The sequence below is a fragment of the Esox lucius genome, chromosome 14 (genome assembly GCF_011004845.1).
Source record: "Esox lucius isolate fEsoLuc1 chromosome 14, fEsoLuc1.pri, whole genome shotgun sequence".
NCBI lineage: Eukaryota > Metazoa > Chordata > Actinopteri > Esociformes > Esocidae > Esox > Esox lucius.
This window is the reverse complement of record NC_047582.1, coordinates 25827629-25854169: the sequence shown is the minus strand read 5'-3', so window position 1 is coordinate 25854169 and position 26541 is coordinate 25827629. Positions and strand designations below refer to the sequence as shown.

The 26541-nt window shown below is 39.5% G+C and overlaps 1 protein-coding gene across 1 annotated transcript; it reads right to left on the bottom strand.

Annotated features, from left to right (window-relative positions):
- Nucleotides 1-923: 923 nt before the first annotated feature.
- map1b (microtubule-associated protein 1B) lies at nt 924-25738 on the bottom strand. The gene is made up of 7 exons (XM_010878260.3): nt 25417-25738; nt 22901-23002; nt 13078-13160; nt 10807-10947; nt 5575-10570; nt 5206-5444; nt 924-5042 (listed from the first exon to the last, which is right to left on the bottom strand). Exons 1-7 carry the CDS (start codon nt 25598-25600, stop codon nt 4887-4889), a joined length of 5901 nt encoding a protein of 1966 aa, XP_010876562.1. The 5' UTR covers nt 25601-25738; the 3' UTR covers nt 924-4886.
- Nucleotides 25739-26541: the final 803 nt, after the last annotated feature.

Genomic DNA, 26541 nt, shown 5'->3' with positions numbered 1-26541 from the left:
GGGGAATTTGGAGGTCAAGTCAACTCCATTCCTGAAAATGTTTTACTTTGTGGCAGGGCGCATTATCCTGCTGAAAGAAACCAATGCCATCAGGAAATATTGTTGCCATGTAAGAGTGCACATGGTCTGCAACAATGCTCAGGTAGGTGGTACGTGTCAAAGTAACATCCACACACATGGCAGGACCCAAGGTTTCCCAGCAGAACATTGCCCAAAGCATCACACTGCCTCCGCCAGCTTGCCTTCATGCCATAGCGCATCCTGGTGCCATGTGTTCTCCAGGTAAGCGACGCACACACACCCGGCCATCCACGTGATGTAAAAGGAAACGTGATTCATCAGACCAGGCCACCTTCTTCCATTGCTCCGTGGTCCAGTTCTGATGCTCACTTGCCCATTGTAGGTGCTTTCTGCAGTGACAGGGGAAAGCATGGACACCCTGACAGGGTCTGCCGCTACGCAGCCCCATACGCAACAAACTGCGATGAACTGTGTGTTCTGACACCTAGCCATCACAATTTGGCCCTTCTCATAGTCGCTCAGATCCTTATAGTTGCTCAGATCCTTACACTTGCCTATTTTTCCAGCTTCTAACACATCAACTTTGAGGACAGAATGTTCACTTGCTGCCTAATATATCGCACCCACTGACAGGTGCCATGATAACGTGATTATCAGTGTTATTAACTTCATCTGTCAGTGGTCATATTTGTTATGGCTGTATTTTAATGTATACAGCTTTGTTTGATAAGTGACCATAATTGCTCCAGTCCATTTTTCCTATTGATTTCATTAAAACAAACATCAATCATCATCATAATCATTGTTATCGTCTTTGTAACCAACAAGATTTATTATTACTTCAAGATTCATTTTGAATATTCAATAACTTTCTTTCTGAAAATAAGACACTAAGACACAAATTCGAGATTTTCCCCAACATTTTATTATTGTGACTATTTTTGTAGGTTGTCTTTTTATTATTAGTACATCAAATGTCCCATATGAGGGCGGAGGAGATATTGCACACAAATATCAGAAAAGCACTAATACTTTCACGTCAAACTAATTGCTACATTAGATATGACTTCGGAAAAGGATAGGGAGGATGCACAGGTCACAAGACTATTTTATACTACACAGCTGCAGACAGAAACTATTAAAAATCACCCAAGAAGAGAGACAGGAAGGAATACAGTATAGTATTAGAGTGAGGAAAAGTCAAGAAAGAGCAGTGTGTGGTCAGTCGGTCACTATAGGTGGTGGTTGAACTGCGAGATGGTTATGGTTAAAGTTTCCTGTTGCAGAGCTGTACAGGACATGAAGACCCATCATGAAGACAGTAATTAAAACTGACTAACCAAGTGAAAGTGTGAAATTTCTAGTTCTGAAGTTGTAAATACCAGTTGGATTGAAGTCGTTAGGAAACAGTGGTTGGCTAATTGCCACCATCTGCGTTGATGTTGATAACCTTAATTTAAGAATAGCCAGCATGCTCGTGAATAAAAGTTATTTCAGAAACCACATTAACAGATTGTTTTTATAAACATTCTTTTCTTTGCCGCATTTAACAAATGAAAACCCTTTTAATAAGATCATTTCTGTAGTAAGTAGTTGTCAGACTCAGAGGTCAAATGTGGAGGAAGTCAGAGCTCAGGAATATGCTGTATGGCCCCGGAGTTATCGGAAGGTCCTAGTTTCCAGTGGAACATTTTACTTGGATGACAAGGTGAATTTACAAGTGGGAAACTCTGAATAAATGTGATTACCCTTTTACCTTTTCCCCAAAGGAAGAGAAAAATCTATTTCTGACCGTTATCAAAATGGATAATGTAGCTACTTTGATAATTGTCAGTGTTGTTAGCAAACTTTAGTATTACCAATTCGTGTTAGACCCACCACTTCCAGTTTACATTTTCACATGAGCACATGAAGCCAGCCATAGACAGGTTTCCTACTAGTTCCAGTTTGAGGTGTAGCAAATGTTTTCAGTCATGAGGTAACAAAAAAACTCACTATTTGGTCCCTGACCCTGGTTGGTTGACTGTATTTCATCATTGTGAGTTATTACCTACTAGCAGCGGTTGGAACTGGATCAGGTAATAGAACACAAAAAGAGAAAACATGAAAATGGGCCCACATGAGCTTGTTATCTAGCTCAACTCTGATACAGAAATAGTTACTACAGATGTCATTCAGGGCTCCTCCACAGTAGCCCCTCCCCTGTAGTGTTCTAATAATTCTGTAAATCAGTAAATGAATCCTCTGTAGCGTTCTAGTAATTCTGTAATTCATTTAAATAATAGCAAGTAATATCCTGATGTCCAACACTTTAAGCTGAGCTTCCTTCATGTCCACTCCTTTCTCATAAAATGTTTCTCGCACCCTACACTTAGCTGTCAATCAAGCATGTAAACAACTAGCTAGCTTGGCCATTTCATACCATGCTGCTCTATCTGCATTGATCAGTGATTTACAAAGCTTAATGTGATAAAAAAAGACAAGAAAAAAACATAAACCAGAACATTTTTGGAAGTTGAAACAGTTCTCAAATGTATTTTAGTGGTTTGAATAGTGGAATGGAATTAATTAAAAAACTGAAATGATTGGAAAATGATTTTGGTTCAAACCCCTTCCTAACAGTGACCATTTCTTTTGAGTAGTGGATGACTGTAGTTTTTCCATGGCTACTCTAAAGCCATGTCCAAGGTTTTTTATTTTTGCAGTTAGAGTTTGAACATGGGTGTTTTCTATTGTTCTCTTCATGGCTTTGCATTATAATCATTATACATTTTCCTGGCTTTTAAAGTGTCTAGTTTTTTTGTTTCTCAAACTTAAAACTCATGACAAAGACAGTCACTCTCCATTGTGTTTTTTCTCTTTTCATAGCATATCTATAGAGCTTTACTTGACTGGTACAAATTTGGCAGAGGTATACTGACCACTGCATTTTTACAGATATGTGGACGGCTGAGGTACTACACATCTTCCTTGACTAACTTCAGGGACATAGACTATGATGGGGAAGATTTTAAGGCCCTATAATGGCCAACACAGTCCTTTTCACTCCTTGCCATCATAGCGTAGCTGGGAACCCCTCAAGGATCAACCAACTATTATTGTACGTCTTCATTTTCATGTTGATACAGCCTTGAATTGACATTTTGGCAGTTAAGAGCAGATTTGCCTCATACTTAAAAAAGGTAGGGGGAAAAGCATTGTATATTATACATTACTCATGCACATTTCATCCAACCATTCACCCTGCCACAAAGCTATTTATAATTATAGTACAGTGTTCTTAGAAAAACTGAAGAAAATGTTAGGTTAGGAAAGTATCTTGCTTCACAAAGCTGAACATATTTGTAGAATATTCACGTCGTTACAGCATCTTTTGTGGCTCTACATAAAAGGCTGGGAAGATGGATAGAGTTGGAGTATACAGTAGAGCACATACAGTTCTACTGGTATTAATAGAAATTAAAAATTTTAAACATACAAACACTAAATGTTACAGACATAATGTTAAAACAATGCTTTTCAAAAAGTTTGGCCAACATTGAAAACAAATACAAATCTTTCATATTTTCATTAGGAGACTAGATTCAAAGTTTTATGTGATCTAAGAATAAATTAAATAAATAAATAAATAACATTTTTTTTAAACACTGATGAAATAACAAAAATCATGGATCTTACAGAGAATGTTTGAATTAATAATAATATTAATCAATGTGCAACACAAAAAAATCAACAATCATTTGAGCAAAGTTTGCAGCATAATTCTTAATCAAGATAGTGTCAGGGTCATTGACATCTTGACTATAATAGTCTTGTTCTCAAAATAATCACAAATTATGTTTTAATTCCAAAGCCCCTCAGTGCAGTTGAATTTTCTTCTGGCTCTTTTACATTTCATCTAACTCCTGTACTGAAAAACTAAAACAACTCTCTACAGTGATTTTTTGACACAGACTCATTGTGTTGTTTTTTATGTTTTGTCATCGTTCCTACATATTCTACCTGCTGGTTGTCCTCAGTGCATTCAATCTTTTACATTCAGTTCACTTCCTAAGGCAATAACTTGTGTTCCATTCAGTCCTTTGGTGAATGAAGCTGGGTGAATTCATAATGTTTATGGACAGAGATATTACGAGTGGTTTGAGTCATTGCTCCATGACCTTCTACACTTTCACACCCCAGTTACTTAAACATAGTAACTTGTAGGAACTTGAGGACTGCCGCACCATGATTATAATTGTTTAGTCAGATTTACAATTGTCGAAGTATGGACAGGTACAGACTTTCTTTCCTTGGTTCACCTATATTTTACTTCTTACTTCATAATTGATGCTCAAGGTTAAGCAAGTTTTGGAAGAAATCAATCTACATCAAGATCACTTTCTGAAACTGTGGGAGCAACAAACGTAATTTTTTTCCATTTCATTCAGGATATTGCTGTAACAGCATCCCTTGTATTTTAAGTGTTTTACAAAGGTAATATTCACTTGTGTCTAATACCTCATTTGGGTATTGTGGACGGTTAGGTTTGCAGTCGTGATTTTACATGTAAAATACCCTTTGCTCAAATTACACCTTTACATTATGTTTTAACTCTTAGTCCACGTCATCCCTCATAAAAGATACCACTAATAACATGATCCACTTGGTCACTAGATCTCTCGCTTACTAGATCAATAGATCAGGAGAGTCCAGAGTGTCGTTCCATCCAAATTACTATAACCCCTTCTCTCCATTAGTGTCCTCGCTCTGAATGTGCCACCTTCCAAAAACAACTTGCAACGTCAATGGAGTGCACAATCAAGTGAAGAATTAAACAGAGAGAAGAGGCATTATTTGAAGTGGAACTTAGCCCAGGATCAGGTTCAAAGCTCGATCTTGCAGGCGGGGAAGGACTCGTCCTGCATGACCACTGTGGAGCTGGAGGCCAGCACCATGATGTTCAGGTCCTGCTGCTTCTCATGGGTCTCCTGGTACCACTCCCTCATCACCTCCGAGTCATGTGTTGGGATAAGTGTCACCTGTCATCAGGGAGTTGGGTTGGGACTTAAAAACTAAATTTACACAAAACTCAGAGCACATTTTTGTGAAACAAGTTTTGTTAATATCTGAAAAGCTAAAATGTGTCTTGTCGAATATCCATACAAAATATGGGAATATACAGTCATAATTTTTTTACTGTACCTGCATGTTGTTTCCCCATGTTGCTTTTCCCTCTAGCAGTGAGTCAAGCACTACTTGGCTGGGCTCCTGGGCCGTCTGATCGTTGCCACTTACTACATAGTAGGTGGATCTGACCCGTTTGAAGAACTCTGCATCTACATTCTTGGCACTGCAGTGATTAGGGACGTAAACCAAGTCCATGTACATGGGAGGGCAGTTGGGGATGGGCATTGGTGCTGTCGTCTTTCCATTGCCTGAACCTGAGTGAAAGATACAGCTCTGTGTAAAATCACGGTTGGAAAATAGCAAAATAGTCCTTTAAATGTATTATATCAGAAAACTAACCATAGTTTTGTTACTCATAACCAAGTAAGAAGAGAGTAGTCTTACCAGATGTTGCGCTTTTCACCCCCCTGGATGCAGAGGTATTTGTAGCATTTTTGGCATCTTTCCCTTCTACAGCACTCCTCTTAGGGGAGGCCGTTACTTTGGAATCCTTTACTTTTGATAGGCCAGTTTTTTTGACTGGTGAGGAGGACTTTGTCTTAGCAAGCTTTTTCTTCTTAACTTTCTCAGCTTCCTCTACCTTTGAGTCCTTGGTCTGGTTGTTGTCGTCTGCGGGAAGCATGTCAGCCTCTGGGTCCACCATGGTTACATCTGGGTGAGCTGGAGATGGAGCACAGTCCCTGGGGGCTAGTGGAGCAGGATCTGCATGTCTGTAGGTTAGGGTCCTGTCTGTTGGTAGTGTCTCAGAATCATCCTCAGAATCTATGTTTGCATCCGCAGTAATAGAGGGACACTCTTCAGTCCCAGGGGGAACATCCGAATCTGTCTGGGATGGTGCCGATTCACTTATGGAGGTTGGTGGAGTCTCTTCACATTGTCTAGTGTGAGGTTTACCGCAAGGAGGTGGAGGTCCTCCACCTGACTTAGCCAGAGGTTTCTCTTCATCCAGAGGGTTCTCCTCATTCATAAAGTACTCCAAGGGACTAGGATTGATGAAGGATGGGGACAACTCCGTCTTAGGGTGGCGATACTCACAAGAGGTCACAAGGCAAAGGTCAACACTGTTCCTAGACCCAGGCGAGGGGCTCTTCTTGGATATGTCAGGGTCCCTGGAACCACCTGCAAACTGCTGATAGTCGGACAGGTTGGAGGATAGCGGTAGGTAGGATGGGGAGGGAACCTTGGGGCTGACTGGGGATTTGGAATCTCCCTCGCATTTGAAGGGATTAGTCTCGACTGCAAGGGATATATCTGTTTTCTGAGTGAAGCAAGAATTAGAGGATGAATTAGGGGAAGACCCTTTTGGGGTGGCAGGGGATTTTTCCATTTGTTGGGCTAGGCCTGGTGACATTTCCCTCATCTGACAAGGTGTAGTTGTTGAGGGGGTTGACTGGGATGCCTCTGATGGGGACACAGAGGTGGCGCGACCTGAGTCATTGTCTTTGAAGAACATTGGCTCTTCCTCAGTGGGCCGGCACTGCTCGGCAGGTCTCAGATCATTGCCCTCTGAGGGGCTGTAGTCCACCTCTGTTGGACCATTTTCTGTGGCACGCTGGCTGCCTGCAGAGGGGTGCTCTGGAGACTGTTTGCTGAAGTCCAGGACTAATGAATGATCAGGGGACTCTTGGCCAAATGACATGGTAGAATGCTCTGGGGATTTAGGTTCCTGCACTGGTGTCCTTGATTTGGCTGTCTTTGGTGAGATATCTGGAGAGATTGACATGGGCCTGGGGCTGTCTCCTTTGGGAGAGACCTCTGCCTCCTGGAAAGGAGTTGGAGTCTGAACCACAGAAACAGACAGGGAGTCCTCCACCTCTGTTGATTGAGGGGAGCCTGCTTCAGCATGGAGGGCAGGGGACACATCATCTGTCGTGGGCTCTGGGAATGAGCTGGTTGCTAATGAAGCAGTGGAAGCTGACGCAATGTGGGAAAAAGTGTCCTCTGCTATAGCCTCATCTACAGGGCTACCTGACTTATCAGATGTGGTTCCCTCTGAGATTGACATTTTACTCTCTTCTTTGAAACCTATAAACGGGTTTGTGGAAGAGATTGTGTTACTCTCGCTTGCTCCAGTTTTCTTCTCATCGTGAATTGAGGGAATTGTTGTCATATGATCTAAATCAAAGAATGACTTTTCTCCTCCTAAAGGTGATGGGCTCTTAATTGGTGACAGCACCTTCTCTACAGGTGAAGAGTGGTCAGGAATTGGATCATCCATGGGACTGACCCTGTTGGAATCCTCTTTGTCACTTGTAACTTCTACAATTACAGGACCCTGGTCATTTGCAGGTGGTATAGAGCCAACCTTCTCATCCACGGGAGACTGAAAGTAAGGTGTGTGACCAGAGGAATGAGGTGAGGTGGTACCTTCTAATGTCTTGTCATCTGGGGTAGTTGAAGACCCAGCTGCTGCCTTTGGCGATACTGAAAGTGTTGTGCAAAGTTCAATTGGGGCTGCAAATCCAGATGGGTATAGGTCAAATGTTCCTTTGGGAGCTGAAGGGGAGCGTATGAGAGGTGAAGAAGTTGTGAATTCAGAGCGGAGTCTTTCGGAATCAAGTCCAAAGTGCTCTGACTTGAAACCTTCCTCTTTGTCTTCTTCCAGTGATGATGGAGGAGATATTGTGGAAGCAGAAACATGGTAGTCCCTGCCTTCAGTGGCACCGCTCTTTGAATGGTCTGATTCAGGGCCGTCATGTAGTGGAGAAAGCCTCTTTCTCTCAAAGTCTCCCAACATGGTACCTCCAAACCTGGCAAAGTCCTGAGAGGGTGAATCCTCTGTTTCATCATTAGTTGTCTCATCGCTCATAATGTCCCTTGGAGTGGACATTTCGTCCATTGGAGTAGGAACACTAGATATTTCAATAGTTGACTGGGTATGGCCAGATGTAGCGGTGTATGCTTCATCTCTGTTCTCATCATCTGAGGCTGCTTCATCGTCAGATCCAGCTGGAAGGGTCTCATCATGAATAGATGCAGCTGGAGAAAGATGTTCTGATGTTTTAGGAGAGGGTGTTACAGACAGACCCAACTTCTGTAATTCTCTTTCATTTCTGTTATGATCTCTTCCATACTGGTCTGCTCCCATACCCCCATTGTCAGAGTCCTCATCTTCACTACCCTCCACATGTTTATGCTTGGCCACTTCTTTAGTCATTGGCTCTTGGACCTCTTCTGTCTCTCCCTTCTCTTCATAATCTAATCCAGTCCCCTCATCTTCAAACTTCTCACTGCCACTGCCACTTAACTTCCCTTTATGCTCATGCTCCTCTGGACTCTCCCCGCCTTCTTCTTCATGCTCAGTAGTTGTGATCCCCTCATCAAGTGACTCTGCTGCTTCTGGGGACTCCTTAGAGTGCAGGTCCTCTCTGTGGATCAACACTGGCTCTTCCTCCTGAACAATCTCCTCTTCTTTGAGCTCCTCAAAGTCCTTGGTTAGGTCCTCTGGAGAAGACATCATTGCTCTTTCTGTTTCAAGGACTTCGGCAGCACATGTGGCTGTAGCTACCACTCCTGCTGTGTCAACGTCCGCTACTGCAGCAGCAGATTTAGCATCTATGGTCTTGTGGTCCTTCTTGGTGACTTTTGGTTTTCCTTTGGACTTGGAAGGGCTTCCAAAATCCTTTTTTGCAGCGTCCTCTTTTTTGAGAGGTTTTGGTTTTGGTGCAGGTTTTTTCACTTCAACTGAAGCAGTCTTTTTTATGTCTTTGGTTGTTTTTTTAATGTCTTTCTTTAGATCTTCTTTCTTTTGCTCCTTATTTTCTTCCTTTCTTGTCCTCATGGGGGAATCTCTCCTGAAATCTTTATCTTTCTTTATAATGTCTTTCTTCACCTCTTCTTTCTTCACCCTCTGTTCCTTTTTGGGGGTTTCTTGCTTCTGTTCCTTTTTGGGGGTTTCTTCCTTTTTAAAAGTTTGCTTCTCGTCTTTCTTCAATACTTCTTTCTTCACATCCTTTTCATCATTTTTCTTTTCTACAGACTTTCTGGGGTCTTTCTTGATAATTTTTTCTTTAAGAGTTTTTGCTTTAATTTCAGTCTTCTTTTTATCTGGAGTTTCAGGAGTAGGCTCTGGCTTTGCCTTCACTTCTTTTTCTGGTGCCTTCACCTTTTCCTTTTTAACCAAGGGTTTATCTTTTTTCTCAAATTTTTGTGTCTTTTCTTGAGTCAATTCCGAGTCTGTCTTTGCCTTCTCAGGAGTCTCATCTTTTGACTCCTTTTTGAAACTTTTAGTTGGTGATGGCCTGGTGACTGACTTGAGACTCTCCTTGCTGTCAGTTTTATGTTTTAACTTTGCTTGCTTTAAAGCTGGTGCCAGGTTAGAAGATAGCTCATTCTGAGTGATAACTGGTTGCTTCAAGAAATCCAAGTGTTTTAGTTTTTCCAGACCTTCAAGAATGTGATACTGTGTGGCATTGCCAGGAAACAGGACACGTACTATCTTCTCTGAAGGGTTAGAAGGGTGCCACACAATCAAGGAAGAGATTGAGGTCATATAAGAAATTGGGAGCTCTGATTCTTTTCCATTGGGCAGAAGAACAGTGTCTTTGTCTTTCTCACTGCCTGTCCACTGCTTCATAAAGTTCTGCATGGCCTTGCTATTCTTTGATGGGTTCAGTACATACATTTCAAGCTTCCCCACACCCATCTTCTGAAACAGAATGATGGGTTCGATAGTGTTCCCAATTGGTCTCCCGAGAGGCTCAGGCTTCAGATTCAGCTTGCTCAGATAATGGAGAGTTTGTGCCACCTCCTCAATGTTCCTCCTCATCCTGAAGTTCGGTTCAGCAGGGCTTTCCAGATTCTCAGGAATATTCAAGAACACAACCCCAATGTCTGGGGATATGAGGTTCTTTACCCAGTCACCGGTAGCTTGGGATCCCTGTGACTGCTCTTCATCCAGCTCAGCCATCTTTCTTTGAAGCATACTGTTGATGCCTGGAAGGTTGTCATCACCGATGTGGGTTAGAAGGATAGAGTCTACCCTGTCAAGGTGTCTCACCAGCTTCCAGAAGCAGGACTTACGGTCAGAGCCCCCATTGATAAGCATGTTGAATCCATTCACAGCAAATAGGGCAGAGTCACCACGGCCGCCAGGGAAAATATAGCAACATGGTTTTGACAGCTTAAGGAAACCACCCGAAGTTGGCGGTTCCAGCATGTCAAAGGGAGAGGGAATTTCTACTGACTCCGATAGGTATTCTGTAAACTCTGAGAGACCTTCCATCTCTGGAAGTATGAGGGGTGAGTTGAGCTTTATGTTGATAAAGTCTTGTAGGTTGTGTTTGTCCAGGTTTGAGTTTTTCCAGTCACCATGTTCAGGGCAGTAAAGGGTTAGGTTTGCTTTGTTTGCTGGGTGAATAGTGCTAAGCAATTCACCAATCTGGGGTAGAGAAAAAGATGTGAGATTAAGATTGCACGACTGTAATATCAAAAAGAATATATTCACTGACATATTTATGATAGTTATCAAATGGCAAAGGTATTGTACTTAATTGGATGTATTAACAAGTTTGCTCGTTCAGAGATCAGTAAACTTTAAAAGAATAGTACTACAAATTATAAAACTTAAATAAAGCAAGCAAATGCCTAACAAAGCATTTGCTCATTTTCACTCACCTCTTGGTCTGTGAATATATCAATAAAGTTGAAGAAAGAGAAAGAGCCAGACTGCAGAATCAGCTCTCCTGTGTTTTCAAAGCATTGCCCTGAAAGAACCAGTAGTTTGTGCCTGGCTGTGTCTGAGATCATCTGACGAACCTAGACATAAAATGAGAGACTTTTTTAACCTTTAAATATATAAATATGGATAAAACACATTGACAACAGATTTTATTTTATTAATAAATTGCATGCACAACAACACAAACAAAACCAAGCATGCACACACCCATACAGAAACTAAATCTTTTAGCAACATTATACTTTTGTTTAAAGACACAAGGCATTCTAGCCTGAGCTCATCTAGCATATTTTTCAAATTCTGTGTGGCATCCAAATTTGTGTTGGTGCATTTGATATTATTTAATCCTGTGTTCTCATGCTGGGTACCTTGATAAGTAAAATCAGATATATTTTTATACAGTTGCCTAAAGATATCACCAAATATAAATCAAAGCACATTGTGTTATTAAGCTTCCAGTGGTTTAATAATAGAAGCTGCTTTGATGATTATTACATAATTTCAATCCTGATCTTTAGCTTTTTTACTAATTCGGCAACGTGTTTGAATGTTATCATGAAGCCAAATATCAATATACCTATACAGAATGAATAATTGTATTTGTAATCCATCCAGGATATATATTTTTAGGTCATTTTAGTTATGGGTCCTAGATAGTAGCACATGAAGTTACTTAGTTTTGTTTGCATTTAGCACAATTTTAAGATTAAAAGTAGTACAATAAGGGTAAAACTTTATATTGTATCATCAGCATTAAAATAAATATTGGATCAAATATCAAATCTTGAGATAAAACTTTCTGGACGTCAAAGAAATTGTCATTGTATATTATGTTAGTACTATACCGAAATAATGTAATTTGCCAAACCAAAGATGTTGACTTGCTCAGTAAAATGGAATGATCTACTTTAGAAATAGTGACAATACATCTGTTACATTGGAGTTTCTATTCAACTGTTGTATGAATATCTTTAGCAAACATATTTTCTGCTCAGAGGCAATCTTTAGTGAGTTTGGAAAATGCTGTTGGCTATAACTGGATTAAGGATCATGCAATGCCGTGTGTGGAGTCTGTTCGTAATTCTTATAGTCCATTTCAGAGTTCATCATGTCAATATCCACTTAACATTTTACAGCTGCAAATCTATAACCTACTTCATTTCAGTTAATTCCATTAGATAAATTAGTGTCGTTTCCCTCTCGCTGCCTGTCCAACTGCCAGTCTCTGTCTCTTATTCTCTCTGTCACTCTATAGTGTTCAAACTGCCTTTTTTCTACTTCACGACATGGACCCTTCCAGGCTCTTAGCCAGGGTCCAACCTGTAGTGAAGTTAGATATTATTAAAGCACAGTTTGACTGCAGGCACAATCAGGCAAGTTGAGGAGCTGGAAGAACTAATTAAAGGAAATCTGGATCAGCCATTGTGTTATTTCCAGTTCTTTTTACATTTTGTTGAACCTTCTGATATGGATGAATTCATAACATGCTGCATTGTAATGATAAAATAAAGTACAGGGAAAGAGAGTAGCTGGAATCCAATCCAAAATAAATATAATTCTGTTTTGCAGTTCAGTTCATTAGTCATTCACTACACAGCTTATGGTAGATTAATGGCCAAGATTGGAGAAATCTCGATCTTTTGGTTAACATGAGTAAAAAGGGGCTGGTTGTCTTTGTTGTTTTAGCTCTAGCTTTAACTAAGCGTTAAGTATTCAACCTTCCCCAGAGCTTCTAAGTGTGTTCGTTCATTTGCTGCATAGTAGCAGCAAACAAAGGACATTTTGCATAAACCCAGGAAAAATAATTGGCCAATTAAGCATATCAGGCACCTCCCGTTTCAAATTGCATTTACTTAGAAACGTGTGTCTGCAAAGATTTATTTTATGTGTGGAAGTCAAGAATGTCATGCATTCATGTGTTGCAAGAGAATGAGAGAGGTTGAGCAGAAAAGAGAGACCAAGTTCCTCAATAAAGAATTTGAGTAAATATCAATTAAGATTTTGATCTATCCACTGTAATCTTCAGTAGAAAGAAAACATGTTGAATTCCTTTGAAACGGTATGGTTAAACCTGAACTTCCTCAGAAATAGCATATTTAATTCTGCTTCAAAGCCATTCACTACAAAGTGCCCATTATTGAACACAGTTCAAGTGGTTTTGTATGAAACATCTGTTTTTATGGAATTTACTTATGGATTGTCCTTACCTCAGTGCTAACAGCTTCATCTGAGGGGTTGATCAGCACTACTGTCTCAAGAACACTGCTTTTGTGGTGAAGAATTCTCTGCCCTAAAAAATACAGGGAAACAAAACTCCATCGATATGTGGTTTGGAAAAAATATAAAAACAATATAGCAATATAAAGCAATATAAAATATAGTGGCAAGCAGCAATGAACAAGGATCCCATTATCACAGATATGACATAAATTGTAAAAGACAGGGATGCACTATATCAATTTAGGACTAATGTTCTTTTAAGTCCATTCAGTAACCTCTGTAACCAATTACCGTCTCTCAATAACACGGGATGATTCAAGTTTTGTGCTTATAGTAGTTTGTCGATCTGATATATAGGTGTTATTGTTTAATGATTAAGTATTGTAGTACATTAGTAGTTAATGCAGTAGAAAGTTGGGCTTAAAATCACAAATTAATGCATTGACTTCATATTTTGGCTCACCAGTCGCATTAGTTTAAAACCATGGAGACCACACACCAGGAGAGTGAGGAAGGATTCTCAACAATATACATATACTGTGGTCAATTTGACTAATTGTTGATGTTAAGACTGGTGTTTTGTATACTGATGATATGCAGCGGTCAACTTTAAATTCTGGAATGTAATATTTTTGAAGGTGTGTGTAAATTATTTAAACCTAAGTTGGTACACTCCACATTAGTCTTAAAAAATACATGACTAATGTGACTCAGTATGCAAGCAAGCTAGCAAGGTACATTTCAGTAAGTACCTATACTTCTAAAGGCGTTGGTCACTAGCTACGATTTTAATAGATTTGGAATAAAGGAACTATTGCAGGAAGCTGATTTGCAGTTGAAAATCCCTAAAGCAAACACATAACAAATGGCCATAAAAGAAAATATACTGCACTCCTAATGTATTTGGACAGAGACAAATTTCAGCACTATGGATTATAAATAAACCAATGACTGAGATAAAAAAGCAGATTTTTAGTTTAATTTGATTGTAGTTGCATCCACATTATATCACTCACTTAGATATTACAGAATATTTTGTACAGAATATCCCAGTTTTAGCTGCCAAAAGTATTTGGACAATTTGCTAAATACAAACAGGAACTGAAAATACTTTTTCATAAAGTTGAATGAATTTTGACATTTATTTGACATTAGTTTCTCCAGACCCATTCCTCCGCTTTTTACAAAAACACAGGCGTGGGGATTGCTTTATTATTATTTCCAATAAGGATTCCAGTTTTAAATAGATGTGGTCCTATAAAAACAGAAGCTACAATAGATTGTTTTCCATTTCAGCCCAGCCCATTTTTGCCCACCAGAAAACAGATCAGGGAGTACTCTGACATTTAAACTCCTTTTCTCTTCTTTCCTTTTCAATTAGGAAAACGTATTGAATTTCTGAATGAATGGAATTTAAATGGAATTGATCCCATGCCTTGAACATGTCATTGTATAGTCTCTTCTACTCACTTATCAAGGACACATGCTAATTACCCTTTCACCAGGAATCCATTACCATCAGTCATCCCAGTCACATTCCCTGTTTCCCACAATCCTTAACACCAACCACCAAACCACCACCCCAAATGACCCCAGTCACATCCCATTTTCCCCGTCACACCAACCATAAAGCCGCCACCCCAAATGACCCCAGTCACATCCCATTTTCCCTGTCACACCAACCATAAAGCCGCCACCCCAAATGACCCCAGTCACATCCCATTTTCCCTGTCACACCAACCATAAAGCTGCCACCCAAAATTACCCTGAGTCACATCCCTGTTTTCAAAAAACCCTGACACCAACCACCAAACCAACATCCCAAATAACCTCAGTCACATCCTCTGTTTCTTTCTGACACCAACCATAAAGCCACCACCCCAAATTACCCCTAGACACTTCCATGTCAATCAGACAATCAGTGAGGAAAAATGTGTTGGTAAATTCTTAGTTTCTCCTTTATCCAATGACTCCAATGTTTCTTCATTAAAATAATTATTAATTTAAGTCCAACCTTCTAAATTCTATAATTAATCATTTCTTATCAAATTTAGATCTCTGTCTGACTTTCTCTCATACTTCAAATCATTAATCAAAAGGTTCAGATATAGATGTATATGAGAGTATTACTGTAGACTTATTCACTGTCTGTCCAGTAAAATGACTGGAACTGAGATTAAGCCCAGCTACCCAGAATCAGAATTCACAAGAAGTCAGTATAATAGGAACTCCTAGCTGTTTGCTTAATCTCATTCCTTCACCATTAGGTCTTCACAACTTGCTGGGTGACAATTCAAAGTGTTATTGTTCTAATGTATTTTTCTTAAGCCAATTAGGAGCTGTTGATCAGTTCTTGATAAAAAAGGATCCATGTTTCCTGATAACTGTCAGTTTCTACATCAAGGGTATATTGCTAGATTACTTAGTCGTTATGTTCCTCATTCATTCTAAAAACTCTGCTTCATCATCATCATTTTATAAAATCACAGCAATGGTATACACTTAAGTTATATTGCCATCAGAAAACCAGGCTGCTTTTTTTTTTTTGTAGCCCTACCGTATCACCACAGTGTTATAGGAATACGTGGTCAATTGGAGGTTGAGGGCTGTTTGGGGGATTTCTCCTCAGTTATATATAGAAAGACTACTTGAGTCGTGATTACCTCAAAGAGCGAGACAGAGACATAAAGAGTGGGGTTCCAAGCTCTAGTAGGTTCTGGCTGCAGTAGTTAATGGTTGCAGGGCTGATTCCTCCATACATATTTAATTTTTCAGATAGACCCTCCATCCTCATCACAGAAATGTACCCATTAACCCTCCTGCTACTGCAACTCCCTAAGGACTGTCCCTCACTATGGAGGATGCTTTCAATCAGTAGACTGGATCCAACATGATTGGCCTGACACATCAGTGGAATAGATTCAAACCAGATGGTGATGTTTAACTTAGCATTTGGATATCCTGTAATTTCTCTTTTTTTCTTTTCTTTTTTTTCAACTACTAAGAATTTTGCACTATAATTAATACAATATGAATATGCTGACCAGACACATTTTCTAGTTTAATGCATTATTGGCAGAAGTGTAATGGCTGAAATGTTGATATCCACCAGTTCTTGGTGTTTTTTCTTGGATTGCTGCCTATAGGGTCTATATTATGGCTTTTGATTCGGAGTCTGTTGTTGTTATCCACAGTACTTGTCATTGTTATTCCAGAAAGTGATCTGTGATTTTAATATTGTGGAACAAGTTTAGTTGTCAGTTCAAGATCCAAATAACTGTGCTTTTTGACTCTGTACTCTACCTCCTAGAGCATTTCAACTCTGGAGCTTATACTGCTTTCATTCTGAATTAATTCGTTTTTAAAGGCTGATGAAACAGCATTTGACATATTAGTTTAAACCCCAGGCACACGTTTCAACCCCACAGCTTATATAAAGTTAAATCAGCTAAACTGGCAATGTAGAACTAGAGTTGTGTTTCTATATGACGGTGTTAGTTACTTAGTGAAACAGCCTTTGTCTTGTCTTTAATAATCACCATAAACAAACACTAGCTATGTCTCTGCCTGTCCTGATGTTTCAGCCTGTTGTAGCTAATGGAAAAGAAAAGTATGTGTTTTGTCCCCTTTGTCTCATTCTCTATCTAGATCAAGTCCGGTGATTACTGCCCTACTTTACTTTTCTACAGAGGACATGGGAACAATTCAACCCAAAATAAACTAGGCCAGTCTCAGCAAGTATTTTCCATGAACACAACTAACAGGACCTTGGAAAATGTTGCTTAAGTAGATTCACAGCCCTTACTTAAACCTTTCAAAATAAAGTGTAAAATTAAAGTAAAGGGAATGTTTGACACATCACTACACAATTACTTTCAGTGAGGAAAAATAGTCAATTTAGCTCTAATTACCTTGCTAGTGATGCAATCACGATGCCACTCAGCAAGGAATTTGTTTTATAGTGGAATTGTATCTGTATAATCCTGTGATTTTTGTTTCCAGTGGTCCATGGTAAACACATTCACAAAACATTTGATAGCCCTGATCAAACCTGATGTTCCCAATTGCTTGTTTCAGTGAATTCATAGAACTCCCAAGATTCCCCTCACACAACCTTCTACAGAAAGTGAACAATGGGGGCTAAATGTTAATTGGTAGGTATCGCTATGATGCAACCATACTCAAACCCTACAAATTATGATATTTAGAAACGGCATGCATGGTGGATTGACAATTGGGGAAATGTTTTAGTAAAGATGAAAGGAGAAAGAAAATGTGTTGATCATCCTGTTGATCATTCTGATCTTCAGATGTGGTCTCTTTTCTCTTTAGCTCTTTCCTGTCTGTCTTCATATTCATTCCTCCCTCTATCTATTCCCCTTTAAGCTGTCATTGTCGTCCCTTCAACTAAATCCAGACATCCCCTGACATTTCACTAGCCCTAGGTACCGTTTCCACTGTCTCTCAACCCTGTCATATCTATGAAACAGATGCTGTCCAGTCTACTCAACTGAAAGACACTGAAGAAAAAATTAATACAGTCAGATCAAATGCCACTATTTACCTGAAATACCTTATGTTAAGTTATCTTTGTAATTAGCTGCATGTCAGGTTCCCAGCAGATCAGTCATTCGGTGCCAAAGGAGTAGTTATTATTAAAAAATTACAACATTTTAAATGCCAGACAATCCACAACAACAGATCTTTGAGGCAAATCAGTTCCTTGTGAGGAGAGGGACATATGTACCAAATTTCATGATTTTAGGTAAAACAGGCATTATAAATATCGGATTCACCTATCATTTATTTATTACAAATTTGAAACACACACAATCTTATGTAAACCGATCCGTAATCCCCTCCCACAATTTCATTGTAGGAGACATTATACTGACATTTTATCTAGATTACTATCTAGAGTGCTTACCAGAGTGAGTGGAAACAATTGAATCCTTGTTTTGTTTTGGCCCCATGTGGGACTTTAACTTACAAATCTGACATATTTTCCTTCTCTATACAGGAAATGAAGGCTGTTGACAGATTGATTGTTAAATGAGATTTGATTCTTAATTCTACTGTTGCGCTTTAACCAGCTCTGCTGTCTGCAGTGAATATAAAGTAAATGAAAATCTGTATGTACAGTTTCATTTAGCCATTTGATGTTTGCACAGCTAAAAAACTGCCTGTGCGGAAGTAGGGTTCTTCTTACATACCTATGCTTTATGTGTCCCTCACTCCATCAATATCCATTCTCACGTTCCTTTTTTTTCTTTAATATACCTCCTTCCTTCTTTCCCTCCCTCTTTCCTCTCGTCTAATGGGTCTTACTCTGTGCCTGCTGACACAGTATGATTTATAGCATATCATCTAACAAGCAGAGAGTTAATTGCATTCTCCCTCCCTCTCGCCATCTCTCCTAAGGGCTAATCATGCCTTCTCCAAGTAACATAGACTAGTGTCTTCCATGTTCTTTACATGAGCAGCAAACAGCTGTTAAATCTCTATTTTATAGAAATATAATGTATGTAATTAATGCTATTGGTAATAAATGGATTCTGGGATTTTTGGCCACTCGTTGTAAAAGGGAAGCTGTCGAGCCAATATGGGTCCCTGAAAATTGTGTACTTTATGTGCCCCAAAACCAATCACTTTCCAATTTGGAATTTCACTGCTAACTGAGGTCTGAAAGTGAATCTAATGATAGATTATGCACATATAAACAAGATATCCAGGCAAAAGTGGAAATTGTATGTTATTTGTAAAAAGTCCCATCTGCAAAAGTCTTACAGGATTTTGATGTTTTAAAATCCCTTATTGTGGATGAACATATCTAAATGTGAATTTAGTTAATTAGTTAGTTAAAGATGGATTCCTTAACTTTTTGCAACTGGCTGAAAAAGAAGCAGTGTCAAGCCAAAAATTATCCCCAAAAAGTGTATACTATATCATGTGTTCTGATTTGTACTCCATGGAATTTCACAGTTAATTAAAATATGATACAGTGGATATAAAAAGTCTACACACACCTGTTAAAATGCCAGGTTCTTGTGATGTAAAAGAATCAGACTAAGATAAATAATATCAGAACTTTTTCCACCTTTAATGTGACCTATAACGTGAACAATTCAATTGAAAAACAAACAGAAATCTTTGAGTTGGAAAAATAAAAAATAGTAAACTCATAATAACCTGGTTGCATAAGTGTGCACACCCTTAAACTAATACATTGTTGAAGCACCTTTTGATTTTATTACAGCACTCAGTCTTTTTGGGTAGGAGTCTATTAGCATGGCACATCTTGATGTAGCAATATTTGCCTACTCTTCTTTGCAAAAGCGCTCCAAATTCTGTCAGATTGCGAGGACTTCTCCTGTGCACAGCCCTCTTCAGATCACCCCAAAGATGTTCAATTGGATTCATATGTAGCACACAGCCAGTACTTGCCAGAAAATCCTGCAGTTCCTTTAATGTTGCTGTAGGCATCTTGGAAGCCTCTCTGACCCGTTTCTTCTCGTCTTTTCATAAATTTTGGAGGGACATCCAGTTCTTGGTAATGTCTCTGTTGTGCCATATTTTCTCCACTTGATGATGACTGTCTTGTATATGTGATGATTTGGAAATTATTTTGTACCCTTCTCCTGACTGATATCTTTCAACAATGAGATCCCTCTGAAGCTTTGGAAGCACTCTGTGGACCATGGCTTTTGCTTTGAGATGCAACTAAGAAAATGTCAGGGAAATCCTACTAGAACAGCTGAACTTTATTTGTGATTAATCAGAGTCACTTTAGATGATGGCAGGTGTGTAATTACTTATATTTAAAATGAGTTTTAATGTGATTGGTTAATTCTGAACACAGCCACATCCCCAGTTATAAGAGGGTGCACACTTATGCAACCAAGTTATTGTAAGGTTTTTATTTTTCATTTTTCCCCTTCTAAGATTTCAGTTTGTTTTTCAATTGAATTGTTCACATTATAGGTCACATACAAAATGGAAAGCTTCTGACATGATTTCTCATTCTTTTACAACACAAAAAGGGGTGTGTAGACTTGTTATATCCACTGTATATATTCTACTAATGGATTATGCTTATAGTGCATAAAAACATATTACACATACAGCCCAAAATAGGAGGTTTCAAAAATATTTTGTTAATCCCAACAGTCCCAGACTGCAGATTTAATTGGCCATTTATTGGGGAATTGAGGCAATAACTCACACCAATTTCCAGCACAATAGATGTAGTTTAAAAGTACACCTATTCTTTTCAACATGATATAATTTATACAGAAGGCAAATGCTAATGAAAATTTACTTAATTATCTCTTTGGAGCACATTTACTCTAACATCTGCAATTACATTACAGGTTGTGGGGAATACCAGATGAGTATAGCCGACATGTATCACAAAGATTTTTCAACATACTATTGGTCAACTAAACACAGATAATAGACCCTTGTCTATATGTTTTAGTCTACACCAGTGAGAGAGAAAGACAGTGATGTAGATTAAAGGATGTACGAATAACATGCAAATGTAAAAAAAGACGCAGACAGACAGGAATAGACAACAGAGGAAGGGAGAGTGGTTAAGGCGAGAGGGAGGATGAACCATCCTCTGTCTAGGAATAGAAGACAAGCAGGCATCAGACAGAAAGAATATCCCGTCCACCCATCTTGCCAATGGCATTGTAATCCTTAATTATGAACCAAATGACAGACAGTGAATGATGATAGAAGGATTTAGGCTTAATTAAGATGTTGCCTGCAGCCTGTGGCTGCTATTCTCAGTCAAGGAGAGATAATGATATGCATATAAGCCTAAAGCTACGTGTTATTTCTCTAACGATAAAAAGCTAACTGTTTCGAAAATAAGTCGCTACAAATAATGTATTTAAAGCTTTTAACAACAAGAAAATAATAAAAAGGGACACAATTCAATCAACCCATATGATCTATTCAGTTGATATTAAATAGCCGATTGGATTGCACCGGCTGGCTGACTAAATAACTCCTCAGACACAGACAGTAAAGGAGAGATGCATCAGAAGTGAAAGTGGAAACCGTTCCTCCCTGACAGAGCCAGTAATGGTGCTTATTTAGCGCTGACTCTCAATGTCTCTGTTTTCACCTCCTTCCTCAGAATCCACCTCCTCCTACCCATCCATCCTCCCCTCTTATCTTCTTCCAACCTCCCTCCTTAATTATCTCCTTCCCTTCCTACATCCCTTTAAATATTTTTCTTCTCCCATCTCTCTCTATATTTCCCAATATACCTTGAGACCCTGGCCACAGGGGAGTTCATTGTTCTCTTTCCTTCCTCCCTTCATCCATTGTTCTATCTTGCACTTGTTTATTGTGAAGCCCAGGCCATTAGGGGATCATCAAGCTAATTACACACGAGCATCTAGACAGCGTTGCACAGCAACAACACACATGGTTGAGCAAGAGATGTTGGAGGAGAGGAAGAAAGGGAGAGGCTGTCTGGAGGAGAGGAAGACAGGAAGAAACTGTCTGGAGGAGAGAAAGACAGGAAGAGGTTTGAGGAGAGGAAGACAAGGAGAATCTGCCTGGAGGATTTGGCAGACCGGGAGAGGTTGGAGGTGAGTATGACAGGGAGAAACTGTCTGGAAGAGAGGAGACAAGGGTTTTTTCTGCCGCCCTGTAGCTGGTATATTAAATATTGTTGTTTAAAAAAGAATTAACTGGCAATATGTTGCCCTGTTCTGCTCCTAAAAATATTTAATGCAAAGAGAGGTAAACGTAAAAGGATGACTAATCCCAATGTGTTCATTCCAAGCATTTTTAGTAGACTAATAAACGACTAAAATACCTGGCTTAGGGTTATTTGTAATCAGATGTATGTTTGAGGTGTTTTTCTGTAATATATGTATTTTCTTTAAAGTATGGATTCTACTGCTTCCAAAACAAAACCACTGCAGAGTAATTTTAATGAATATTCAATATGCAAATTCAATATACAAACTGCTGAAGACAGTCCACTTGTTGGTTGACAATGACAAGTCCAAAGGTCAGAGAGGTGAGAGCATTCCGACACACACACAAACATGCACTCTTCACCAGCACGCACATCCTTTTAAATTCTGCGGTGTGAGTGTGCCCTCCCCTCGACAGACAAAAGACATGCAGCCCTTCAGTGAGATATACGCCTCCCTTTTAGCACTGAAATGCACTCATAAGGAACAAGTGTGGTTTATGAGAATTCCCTGCTCCTAAGTTGTGTGCATCACTTTCACTCAACAAGAGTTTCTCCACAAATGTAATGTTCACAGTGTATTGCCAATGCAGTAACATGGATACTTGGTGGGTAATTTAATGGTATCCGGCCTATAAAGAAACACTAAATGAAGTGAAGCCTGCAGTCAGTTGTACATCTGTTCCTGGTCAGGAGAACACTGGCCAGTGTTACACCAGATACTGTGCTAGCTATGGGCTCGTTAGTCAAAAAGACCACTCCTTCACTGCCCACACTACAGAGACACGTTCGAGCTCACCACTGTCACTGAAGATCCAGAGGTATGTAACACAGGCACAGACAAAAAAGAGATCATCACACACCGAACACTGCTGGCAGTTAGTACAACTAACAGATTACACACGGAACACTGTTAGCAATTAGAGCCCCTAATCATGGTACATAGAACAGAAGGGACAGGAGACATCCTCCAAAATTGTATAAGAAGTTGTGTACATTTGAATATCCCCTATTAAAGCATGTGCTAAATGTAAGGGTGAATTCAACCTTGTATTGTCACTTCTTACGGTTTGTTTTGTGCTTGACCTTACCTCGTATGTCTGCAGAGAAACGGGCTGAGTGTCTGGAGACGAAGAGCTTAAGTTCCTGGTCTAGGTTACAGTCGATGAGGTTGGTGTCCCATGAGCGAATCCCTACACAGAACAACAAATATAGGAAAAATGAATGATCTGAGCAAAATTCCACTAGTATCAGTTGTCTAGCCAGACAGAGACTAGAACACAATCAATATTCCCCACAGATTGTGCATCCTAGGCTTTGCTTGCAACAGGTCCTGATTAGTTTCATTCAGAAGTCTCAATGTCACAGTCATTACATATTGTTCTCACTCTTCCATTTCATTGAGTCTTTCCTGGAATGAGCACATATAACTAGGCATTAAAAATGGAAATCTATATTAGGAAATATCTATAAAGTGCTTTCGATTGGCTTGAGGCTGTGGGTGGTGCTGTTATCCAAAGCTGAGTCATAGACAGGGTTCTGTTGTCATCTAATCTCTCCATTATTCTGCTTCTCTCTACTTCAATTAGGCTGGCTGAAATTTAACAATAAATAACTTTAATGCAAAAAGGGAACATTTACCTATATGAAGCCACACCAAAGCAGGCCTAACCAAAACAATCAAATTAAATAAATATTACAGACAGGATATATTTATCATATACAGGATACTCAATGGATTTAAAGATAATAAGTAACCCAAGTGCAAATACAAACCAGTATAGAACAAAATAAGGTGAAACGTATTAACAAGCAGTCAGAACCTGGTCTGTGCCTGTAATAACATCATGGGTGTGGTTAATACACAAACCGCACAAAAGCAAAGTCATAGAGGAGGCCTGGACTCTTCTGACTGATTTACAGGAGAGAGCATTTTTATCTAAAATATGAGGAAGGATTTCTGTTACTGTTTCAGTTTTGTCCTATTCCTGATTGATATCTAACATGACATTAGGTATTTGAAATAACAGTATCAACACATACATACCATGGAATCTCACATAAGCTATCAAACATATAGGCCTAATTGTAGCCCAATAATAATAATAATAATAGTTTTCTACGGTTCTGTCAAAATTAAAAATGACATCCCTGAAGCATGTGATCATAGCACCATAGGTATATTATGATCATATTTGGAATACAAATGATCCTTTTGCCTGAAAACATATTCAGTACTTGCATAACATAACCAGCAGCCTAATACTTTCACGTGTTTCACAGCCGTTTTACGGAATTATTTACTTTGTTAACACTGTAAACAAAAATGAAGAGAAGAGATATTGCTTGAATTCACAAAGGCGTCACATGTGAATTTGGCCTCAGTGCATTTATTCAATGCCCCTTTGTTCAACAAGTTTGTGAAATACGTTGCTGTTATCCACCCACCCATTCCTTCTTTGGCAACAGATCTTTCTTGCCATGCCAAACCTGGGTGTCTACTCAGCTAAATCTGAAATACGACAACTGACACATGTAATATGTTATTACGAAACGCACTTATTGTTTGAAAAGCGCTCCCTACGACTTTCCGTAGGGACCGCAGTGCGGAGTGGGCCACGCCTACATGCCGGTGTCGGATGAGAGAGATCGGGATGCAGGGAGTGCAGATGGAATAGGTCCCGCTGGGGCGGGCATCATATATATGATTTAGGATGCAGAAACAAGAGCTGGTTTATCTCTCACGTAGACAAAGACCATCATTTTCACTTGCCAACAAGTAACAGACATCCTTTTCGTTTTTCTGTACATCGACAGCAAGAAAAACTGTCACAGAGTGTGCGAATGGACAGTGTAGACGAGGCTCTGAACCCAAAGATAAACCATATTATGGTATACGCACAGGCTTTTACCCCTCTATAACTGTAGACTATGGCTATGTATACCTTTCAAAACAGGCAGACGCAATGTGTTTCCATGAGATGGTCGATGCCTTGACCCTGGTCCACATTGCGTATACCCAGGATAAGCAATATGTGATACTGACTTTCAGTAAGAACGCTGAATCATAACGGGCAGCTTTACCACGTGTTTGTCATAGGCTACTTAAAGCCACACTACAGATATACTGTCTAAGGGAAGTTATAGCCTGCAGTAGTCCTTACAAAGACACAGTTAGAGAGAAGAGGTGAAAGGGTTTTAGTTTGGAACGATGCCATCTTTTTAATTTGCGCTACCCACAAATGTGCAGATGTGCTACCACACTGGGAGGGGCCGCATTCAGCAAAAACACTTTATTAACAACCAAATCATCACGTTATTTATTAAGGGCTCCTATGCCTTTGTAGACTAATATCAATGTAAGTGGATGCATCCTAAATGAAACTGTGTTATGCGGACTCAAGTAGGTTACCAACTCAAGGTTACAAACATCACCTCAACAATTGGCAAAACATTTTGGCAAAAACAATATTGCAATTACATTAGAAAGCATGCTATATTTGTATGAAAATCATGCAGCACAAAGTGATAGGGCTGCCACTAGTACTATAGACTGAATAATCTCTTCAAAATCGGAATAGACTACAGCATCTCTCTCACGTCTTACCTTTTTCTATATCCGCAATGGCACACTTCAAGTGATCCTCCGTGACCATTTCTCCAATAACCACAAGTAGGTAAAATGTGTCATCGACAAAGCGGTGAGAGAGACTCGCAGAAGTCGGGGATGCCATTATATTGCTAGAGCTGCATAAAGTCTCAATTTCTGCGGATCCCACAAGCGTCGCCATCCTCGCTTACAAACCAGACAGCACACACCCCTGTCCGGCTATGGTGCTGAGTGGTAGTCACCAGACGTAGACTACAGTACAGTGAAAGGAGTGGCCCTGCTTTTTATACCCCGAGACACAGTGTCATGATCAGTAACCGGGGGAGTAGAGGGGGCACGGGAAATCGTTTTTCTGTTGCGCTCGCCCTAACAACTGATGTCATCTGCAGCGAATCAAACAACCCGGAAGCTGATTAGCGGGACATGGATATATTCCAAACAAAACATTTTGTAATGTAATATAACCACATTCCGTGGACCTCCGAAAGTGTGAAGTGACTATTTTTGGAGTTGCAGATCTGTTTATGTAGGTGCGTTGGTATTGGACTAGCATACTGATGCTTGTGGATGTGTTTGTAATTGTATAGCCTACTGGTGCATACTGCGCAAAAACCGATAACATAACCATGCCACTTTTGAACAGAAATAGATACGAGAGAATAAGCGTCATACAGCAAACCCATCAAGGCATCTTAGTTGCCCTTCATTTCCTTTCCCCCTGAAATTGTAAATGTATTTCTTTCAAGTATGCGACAGCAAACAGGTGATTAAAAAGAGATGGAAAATGTATTGAAAAAGACCTGAATTGTGAGTAGGCATTGTGGTTGGACTAGAGTAGCTTGCCTCAACCAGCGCATTAGCAGTAGGCCTACTTAAAAAGTAGCCTACACTTCACCAAGAACACAGCCTTTTCCCAATTAACATCAACTGACTAGCTAGCTACCAGCATGATAATGTAGTGAACAAGTTTTTTTCAGTCGCCATTGGTGCTATTATCAATAGTAGCCTATAGCGCAGTTTCAAAACAGATCATACAAGACAAGTGTTTCAAAATGACTCTTTGAAGTGCTAAAGGTAATCTGTTAAGGTTTCACAGTTTTCACATTAGGCAAAACTCTAACT